Consider the following 9,289-nt stretch of genomic DNA (forward strand, 5'->3'; position numbering starts at 1 on the left):
GTAGTAGTGAAGATTCAGTCATGCTTAAGAGATATAACATTACTTTTTGTTACAAATTATTTTTTGGTGAGAACTTCCACCAATTATATATGTTTACTTTTTATGGCATAACCTTGTCATTATTTTTGACCTACCATGTCTAATAGGAATAGTTGGTGGATTAGGTAGATAGTTTATATGTGTGTAATTTTTAAAAACACAGTTACGTTAAAGTTATTTTATTATAATTATTAATTAATAAATGAAATTTGATTTATAAGTATGAATGATTAAACTTATAATATTATTATACTTATACTTCAAAAATAAAAATACATTTTCTTAATTAAATTTTTTTACACCTGTAAATATTTTAAAATAAAAAGCGCAGCAGCCAACTGGCCCCACTCCTTCTGGCCCAACTGACGGGGCTACGGATAGTAGAACCTACACTGCTATACATCATAATTAATAAGAGTTTTGTTTTGAGAGTAAATAATAATCATAACTATTAGAAAAAGAAGTGTATGTATATTTATATTTTTATTATATTAAAATATATATAATTTTATGAGTAACGAAATAAAAGATAAAAAAAGTTAATTTAAAATATATATACTTATAGTTTTACAAAAATAATATTAAAAAATATATAACTGTTATTTTTTAAAAAATAAGTATTTACTTATTTTAGAATAAAAATATTTTATTCTTATTTTATTTACATAAATTAATTTTTATTTATTAAACAATAAATTTATTTAATTAAAAAATAACAAAAAAATATAAGATGTTGTATTTTACTTCCAATAGCATTAAAGAAGGGTCTGCACAAGCAGGAAAAGACACAGAGGGTCTCCGAGTACACTACACAGTCTCAACACGTGTCCAATTAAGCAACTTCATCTATTTTTTAAAAGCTTATTTTTTAAAGTACACCTTTTACCATTTCTTTCTCCAATAAACCTATTTAAGAAAAACTCCCCAAATAAATTATTTGTGAATTTATTTATTTAACTATATTAGTTTCCTATTGACATTAAATAACCAGATTCAAATATGTAGTTCATATTCATTCTAAATTGTTGGAAAACTGGTCGAAACTGAGATTCTCGATACTCGAATTTTAATGTTTTATTTCCTGTTACTTAAACATTTATAGAAAATGATCAAGTATTTTTAAAATATTTATTTGATCAAATTTATATAAATTATTAAACTGAATTAATTAATATTAATTAAATTGTGAGTAGATATTTTTATTGTTAATAAATTTATAAATTTTAGAAAAGTTAGCTATTACTAATATTTAATAATTAGTATTATTAATTCAAATTTATGAATCTAAATAATTTTAATAAATTAATATTAAAATTTGTAATAATTTAAAATAAATATTTAAATACTGGAATAAGAACTTTAACTAGTCTCCTAACTGTTCTAAATGGTTTGCAACATTATTTCCTTCAAATAATTATATAACTTTTTTGTCAAGAATAAAGGTGGATGAAAATCTTACAATAACAACAAGAACAAGTTTATGTAATCTTAAGTAATTTTTAGCATTGTATTTGTAAAAAAAGTACATTGTTGTTGTTTGAGACTAACCTAAAATAATGTTTATCATTTTGTATTGATTTTAGAATGGTATCCTACTTTGGTTAGTAACCATGCAATCTTTCTTATGATTTTCTTGATAATCTTTGTGTTTATTTATAAGTAATTGAGCTTCTATAATATTCAATGGTTTAGTCAAAAATAATTTTACTTAAAATAATACTCAATTATTTAATGTGAAGTGATTTCATTCTAAAATAATATCCAGGTAGTTGGTCATAAGTGATTACATTCTAAACCATACTCATGTGTTAGTTAAGAGTGATGTTTAAAACAATACTCAAAGTTTTAGTCAATAATTATTGCATTTCAAATAATAATTGTATTTTTAGTCAAAAATAATTATATCCAAATAATTATTGAATTATTTTAATAAGAATAACTGAAGTTTAAACCATACTAGCTTGTATCTTGACAATGATAATATGATTAATGAAACCCAATCAAGTTAACTAAAAACTATACATTATTTGAAATTAATACACAAATTAATATATATAAAAATAACAAGAATAAATATATCCTCCTTTTTTTATATTACATTTTATTTAATTCTAACTAAAGCTAATATTCATAAAACTTTTTACCCAGGTTTAGATACAATTGAAGTTGAAAATTCTTATTAAATATACCTCTTAACAGCTTAAGACTTCATCTATACATATCCATTAGATTGCTCATCAATTAAAATAATATTTTTTATTTTATTTATTGTGTTACATTATTATTAACATTGTTCATAAATATTATTGTCCTTGGTAATATTTGAGTTAGTGAATAAAAGCTATACAAATCACGATGACTTTTTTAAAACTCAGGTTATTAACAAATACATCAATCAACTTCTTTTACTTCACAAAATTTCACCAAAAAATCCTTATCATTTTCCTTCTTCACCATCAATATATTTATAATACTTCTCCATTTTTATATTTTTTACAAAAACGTTATATTATTAATAAAAGAAATGACTACATTTTTACAGTAACAATTAAAATTTACCAGTTTAATAACTCACATGGACCATGAAAATATTATTAATAAATCTAATTGAGAAATTATTAATTCAATCAAATATAAATTTATATTAAGTTACATTTAAACTACTGATGTTAATTATTAATATAAAAAAATATAAATATAATTAAACCAATAACCATTTTAAATTTCTAGTTCATTATATAATTATTTAAATCAACATTTTAAATTTCATATTTTAAAATAACTTTAACATAATTTTAAAATTTTTTTATCATCACTCATAATTAACAGTACTCATAAATTTAAATGAAATATTAATAAGCATTGATAACAACGACCTAATTTTTTTTTTAATAAATGTTAACTTTATATACAGTTTGTATAATTATATTAAGTATATTATCATTGATAAACTTATCTAATTGTTTTATAGTTTTGTTTCAAAATTATCTTCCAATTATATTTAAAAAAAAATCATAATTCGGCTCTACCAACCCAATTCCAACCATTTTTTTTCAGCTATTCGACAACATTAACCAGAAATTGAGTCCCTAAACCCGATTTTTCAAGTGAAGATGTTTAATTAGGTAAATATTCTCACAATTTATTTAGGTCATTTTTTTAATAAGTTTATTTGAAAAAAAAGAGCACATTTTACTATCACTTTATCACGCTCAGACAGTACAGTTTGAATTTCGACATAAATATGAGAAAAAAGACAAAATTTACGCATTTCAAAAGTGGAAGCAAAATGCTTTAGAAAACTTGAAAATAATATTTACTTGAAAGTGACAATGAAAGGATCAAAATAACAATTAAATATAATTCTATTTATCTTGGCACAGATTCCTCAGATAATGACACATACTATAATTTAATCACAAAATTTAAATATATAATTATATTAAATATTTGAAAAGATATTATAACATGTTCAAACAATTCTTTTATAAACACTATCTAAGAAAAAAAAACTAAAATTAATTTTTCTATAAATTAAAATAAACTTATAATATTTTATATAACTTATTTGATTATTTTTAATTTAGGTATACATTAATTTTTAACTCATAAAGTTTTTCTATATTTTTATATCTTCAAAAGAATTACGTAAAAGAAAAAAAAGGGGAAGTAAAGAGCGAGAGTGAGAGAAGAGAGAGAAATGTTATAGGTGGAGGAAGAAGCGAAAAGCAAGTAAGGGTAGTGTCTGTTGTGTTGTTGTTGTGTAATAAAAGAAAACGAACGGTGGTGATAGGCTTCAATCTAAATCTCAATCGTCACCACCTTGCTTTCTTCTCCAGCGTCCGATTCCCTCACCGATCTCGCGCCAAATACAAACTAATTCATACCATCACAGGTATTCTTAACATTTCTCTTCACCAACATAACAACTCTCAACTCCTTCTCTCAAATTAGGGTTTCTTCTTTTTTTCAATTTTGCCATGCTTTTCACCGATTATTCCTCTCTCAAATCAGGGTTCCGGCGAACATGGCCGACGGTCCGTCCAGTCCGGGAGGCGGCAGCCACGAGAGCGGTGACCACAGTCCCCGCTCTAACGTGCGCGAGCAGGACAGGTACCTCCCCATCGCTAACATAAGCCGCATCATGAAGAAGGCGCTCCCTGCTAACGGGAAAATAGCCAAAGACGCCAAAGAGACTGTTCAGGAGTGCGTTTCTGAGTTCATCAGCTTCATCACCAGCGAGTTAGTGTTTTCTTTTTCTGATTTTCTTCCGTTTTTCTGTTATCACGTTCTTTAATTTTGAATCAGCTGAATTGTGTAGGGCCTCTGATAAGTGTCAGAGAGAGAAAAGAAAGACTATTAACGGGGACGATTTGCTCTGGGCAATGGCTACCCTTGGTTTCGAGGATTATATCGATCCCTTGAAGATTTACCTCACAAGATACCGAGAGGTGATTTTAATTTACAAATTTCAATTTTTTACTTTAAATGTTTGCCTGGTCCCCTGTCTACAAGCTTGTATACGGCGTGTTTTTATTTTTGGTTTTTTGGGATTTTTCCTAATGTTCGTTTCTGGTTTGTACTGATTGGCAATTTTTTTATCATGGCTTTGTCTCGTGGACGGATTGGGGATGTTGCAGATGGAGGTAATTTTGAATCTTTCATCCAATTCTTGAATAGTTATTATGCTTTGTAATTTTTGTGTTGAGTCTCTTTGTGCACATCTCTATGTTACGGTTCTTCAATATGTGGTATTTCAGGGTGATACCAAGGGCTCAGCCAAGGGTGGAGAGACCTCTGCTAAGAAAGATGTTCAACCGAATCCTAATGCTCAGGTAAAATGCAACCACGTGCCTGGAAGTCATGATTGATTGCATTGCTAGAAATATGTATGGAATACACTTACATCTCATATTGGTGTCTTTTGTTGTAAAATATGCAGCTTGCTCATCAAGGTTCTTTTTCACAAGGTGTTAGTTACACAAATTCTCAGGTAACTATTCTCTCTTTGTTTGATGTATTATCTTCTTTCTTTTTGTTCTTCTGGGCTGTCAATGTTGAATGTTAAATGAAGGTGCTAAGGTGGTTGTTTAAAGTCTGAATTGTAACTGCTGTAGATATCATAGACTTCTCTGTTTCTGTCATGGTGTGCTAACCTAGAAATGTAATGAATTTATCACAAGCCACCCAAATAGGATGTGTGACTTACTGCTATTTCCTTTTGCAGAACTAAGTTTGATCCCTCTTCATTGGAAAATTTTTTAAGCTTACTTTAATTAAAATGGTTCACACTGTGCTGGCTCTAACACTACGTGGGTTTGGTATTAGAAAACACAGTTGCGCTGCATATTGAAAGCTCCACCTTAGAATTAGTGCCAACTAATACTTGTCAATGCGTCAGCTATCTTTGGTTGGTAGCACAATCAATTCACCCATTAAAGTCCCTTGTAAAAAGTTGTGTGAATTGCATATTTTTTTGTTTAGGTTCAATAATTTTTTTTCTCTTGATACTGTCTGCCACTTTCTTAAGCATCTTTTTTTGTTGATTTGGGGTTATTTATTGTGTGGTCCATCTTTGAAGGGCAATCTTTCTCAGTTTGGTAGGGCACTGAGTGTTGTTGGAAATTTTCCTCCTTATTGGATTGTACAAAGTACACACAATAATAAATTTCAGTTTGTTGTGGTCCCTGGTTTCTTTAAAAGTCTTCTTTTTACATAATGCATTAAGATTGAATCAATTTTTTAGAATCCTGTGGTGGTGGTTGGCTGGAGATTTCTTAGTGATATTTAGTTTTTTGTGCTTATCATTCTTGAAGTGTGTGAATATTGCTTTTGGCATCTCTATGTCATTTATGGATGCTCTGTGCTTAAATATAGACGTGTTATTAATTATATATCTGCAATCTTAAGCTTGATTGCTGTTTCTGCCTTGGATGGCTCAAGCTTTAATATCCCACTTTGTTGTTACTTGTTACTAAAGTATTATATTTAGGTTGTTCGAGCTACTTCCCTGAGCTATTTTTAAGAACACGTGACATTCTTTTGTGGTTGTGTTGAAAGATCATGAAGGTTACCTTGTTTTGATGGTAGGTAGCAAAGAATGTGTAGCAAAGAGCATGATCATGATTTTAAGTTCAAAATATTTCTGGCAGTGATTCTGGGCGAATGGAATAAATTCAATAACGTATTCTTAAGCTATAAAGTTACCTAATCTTTACATTGTGACTGTTGTGATAACTGGATTTTAACATCTGGGATGTGTCTTTTAATGCTGGTCCTGGGGGTAGTCCACTTGGGATTCCACTCAAGGTTATCAACTGATGATGTGGCAGCCTATGGCACAAAAATGGTAGAAAGGTCCAAAATATCGTAATACATAGCATGAAACATAGTAAATATTGCCATACATAGTAAAATATCGGTTGGCAAATGGTAGAAAGGTCCAAAAACTCCATGTTATAGGGTCATGGTGATGGCCTAATAATTGTTTAAAAGCATTGATTTCAGTTTGACCCTTCTATGACAACATTATCCTTTCCCTTTGTTGCCCTTTTGTCACTGCCTAACTCAATGGAAGTACAAATAGTCAAACTGTCTGAGTTGACAATACCTAAAGATGGCTCATTGGTGGGAGAACCTTATGGCTTATGTGTCCTTCGGTGTTATTATGTATAATGATTGGTGATGGAAGTTATGGTTGATGGCACCATACATTGACGATACTGGATGCACAATACTGTAGAAAACAATGAATATCAAACGGTAGAAGGGTCGAAAAACTCTATGTTATAGTGTCATGGTGATGGCCTAATAATTGTTTAAAAGCATTGATTTCAGTTTGACCCTTCTATGACAACATTATCCTTTCCCTTTGTTGCCCTTTTGTCACTGCCTAACTCAATGGAAGTACAAATAGTCAAACTGTCTGAGTTGACAATACCTAAAGATGGCTCATTGGTGGGAGAACCTTATGGCTTATGTGTCCTTCAGTGTTATTATGTATAATGATTAGTGATGGAAGTTATGGTTGATGGCACCATACATTGACAATACTGGATGCACAATACTGTAGAAAACAATGAATATCAAACGGTAGAAGGGTCGAAAAACTCCATGTTATAGTGTCATGGTGATGGCCTAATAATTGTTTAAAAGCATTGATTTCAGTTTGACCCTTCTATGACAACATTATCCTTTCCCTTTGTTGCCCTTTTGTCACTGCCTAACTCAATGGAAGTACAAATAGTCAACCTGTCTGAGTTGACAATACCTAAAGATGGCTCATTGGTGGGAGAACCTTATGGCTTATGTGTCCTTTAGTGTTACTATGTATAATGATTGGTGATGGAAGTTATGGTTGATGGCACCATACATTGACGATACTGGATGCACAATACTGTAGAAAACAACGAATATCAAACGGTAGAAGGGTCGAAAAAGTCTTGTTAGTGCTATCAAATGCCATTATGGTTATTTTACAACATTGATTTCACTTCAATCCCTTTCCCTCCTTGCCCCCTCCCACTAGCCAATTCAATGGTAGTACGTATTGTTCCACTATGCCCAAGTCAACAATCTAGATGCCACATTGGTGTGAATCTTGTGGCTTAGTGTAATTATAGATAATGGTAAGTGATGGAAGATAGGTAAGATGATGTCATACAATGAAAAACAAATAATGAATGGTACCTTACAACAAAAAATAACATGACAAATGGTAGAAATGTCAAAAAAGACCACATCATAGTGTTAGTTTTAAACACCATTGGTTTCACTTCAACCCTGTCTTTTCCCTTCGTTGCCCTTTTGTTGTTGCTGACTCAATATAAGTACAAATTACCCGTACTTTTCTTAATTTGACTATCTCTAAATATGCCACATTGGTGGACAACCATGTGGCTCACCCTAGTATGCTTATGGATAATGGTGGGCAATGGAGAATATATACGGTACCATACAATGACAAATAGTGAATATCATCATACAATGGAAAATAACGGATGACAAATGACAAAGGATCCAAAAGTGCATCATTGTAGTGTTATATGGTCGTGCCATAATGGTTATTCAAATTGGTTTCGCTTCAACCCATTCTGTGACAACATTATCTTTTCCATTTTGTTGTTGGCCAACTCAATGGAAGTACAAATTGTTACACTTTGCCTGAGTTGTCAAATCCCTGAAGATGCCACATTGACATGCGAACCTTATGGTTGAAGTGTCCCTTAGTGTAGTTACGGATAATGGTGAGCAATGGTAGATATGGCAGAAGGCTCATTTCCCCTTGTTTCCCTTTCGATGCTGGTCAACTCAATGGAAGTACATATCACAATGGACAATCCCTAAGGATGCCACATTCGTGGGACAGCCTTGTGGCTTAGGGGTCTATTAAACCTCTCTATTTACTAAACGAGGAACATAAGATTGACAATACATATTTATATGTTACTTGTGCTTTTTCCCCGTGGTTTCAAGTTTTATGTCGTAATTTAAGGTATTGATGTTACCACAATAATAGGACTCTTATAGATAACGAAATTATGATATTTAATTGTTTTTTTCCTATTTTAAATCTTCTCAGGGTCAACATATGATGGTTCCAATGCAAGGTCCAGAGTAGGTGTCAAGTCTATTTTCCCTCCTGTTCTAATGTAATATCTACGCTGGTTAGCAAGTCCTCACGACATATTGAATATGTTAATGTTATGTGCATACTGACATAGGAGATCTTTGTTCTTGTGTCCAGATATTTTTTTTTTCTGAATTAAGGTTTGTATATTATCTATGGAGTCGAATTATTATTTGAAAGTTATTATATTGTAAATCCTAGAGTCGTGTTGTCTGAATACATCAGGCGGGCTTGGCAAAGACTGAGATTTTAGGACTGATTGTAAGCATAAATCGGAATATTCTTTTCCTTTTCTTGTACAATAATGTATGAAGAAGAGTCGAGCTTCTTCTGTTATATTTGTTCATTTTGTCATGTAGTGTGGCCTCTTTACTTCCCGTAGTGTCGTTCTACCATTTCTTTCTGATTCTATTCCAAATAGAATAGGGTAATCATCATCTATACATATATTATGCCGATCCTTGTTCCCTTAATAATGTATTCATATTTTGAAGATTAGTGAGTTACTTCCATAAAAGTATATATGATTGATGACAACGTGAAGGCATTGAGACTTGGGAAATCACATGTGAGTAATTGAAGATATTATTGGAGAGTGACTACAGCTTTTTTTACAATAAA

At 30.8% G+C, this 9,289-nt stretch overlaps 1 protein-coding gene across 2 annotated transcripts; it reads left to right on the plus strand.

The window, feature by feature from the left end:
• The first annotated feature begins 3,723 nt into the window (after positions 1-3,723).
• LOC137814426 (nuclear transcription factor Y subunit B-10-like) lies at positions 3,724-9,014 on the plus strand. 2 transcript variants are annotated; one of them, XM_068617165.1, is made up of 7 exons: positions 3,771-3,934; positions 4,054-4,281; positions 4,361-4,490; positions 4,680-4,685; positions 4,800-4,874; positions 4,982-5,032; positions 8,621-9,014. In XM_068617165.1, the coding sequence occupies exons 2-7, from the start codon at positions 4,067-4,069 to the stop codon at positions 8,657-8,659; spliced, it is 516 nt and encodes a 171-aa protein (XP_068473266.1). In that variant the 5' UTR covers positions 3,771-3,934; positions 4,054-4,066; the 3' UTR covers positions 8,660-9,014. The 2 variants fall into 2 exon arrangements, with proteins under 2 accessions (XP_068473267.1, XP_068473266.1); XM_068617166.1 differs by lacking the exon at positions 4,680-4,685 and having other exon boundaries at positions 3,724-3,934.
• Positions 9,015-9,289: the final 275 nt, after the last annotated feature.

This window comes from Phaseolus vulgaris, chromosome 1 (genome assembly GCF_000499845.2).
Source record: "Phaseolus vulgaris cultivar G19833 chromosome 1, P. vulgaris v2.0, whole genome shotgun sequence".
Classification (NCBI taxonomy): Eukaryota; Viridiplantae; Streptophyta; class Magnoliopsida; order Fabales; family Fabaceae; genus Phaseolus; species Phaseolus vulgaris.

Bases quoted from the DNA above. Each gene is read 5' to 3' on its own strand.
- LOC137814426 (XM_068617165.1), top strand. From the start codon at position 4,067: ATGGCCGACGGTCCGTCCAGTCCGGGAGGCGGCAGCCACGAGAGCGGT. The intron at 4,875-4,981 runs GTAAAATGCAAC...TAAAATATGCAG, and splicing joins AACCGAATCCTAATGCTCAG to CTTGCTCATCAAGGTTCTTT. The intron at 5,033-8,620 runs GTAACTATTCTC...AAATCTTCTCAG, and splicing joins TTAGTTACACAAATTCTCAG to GGTCAACATATGATGGTTCC.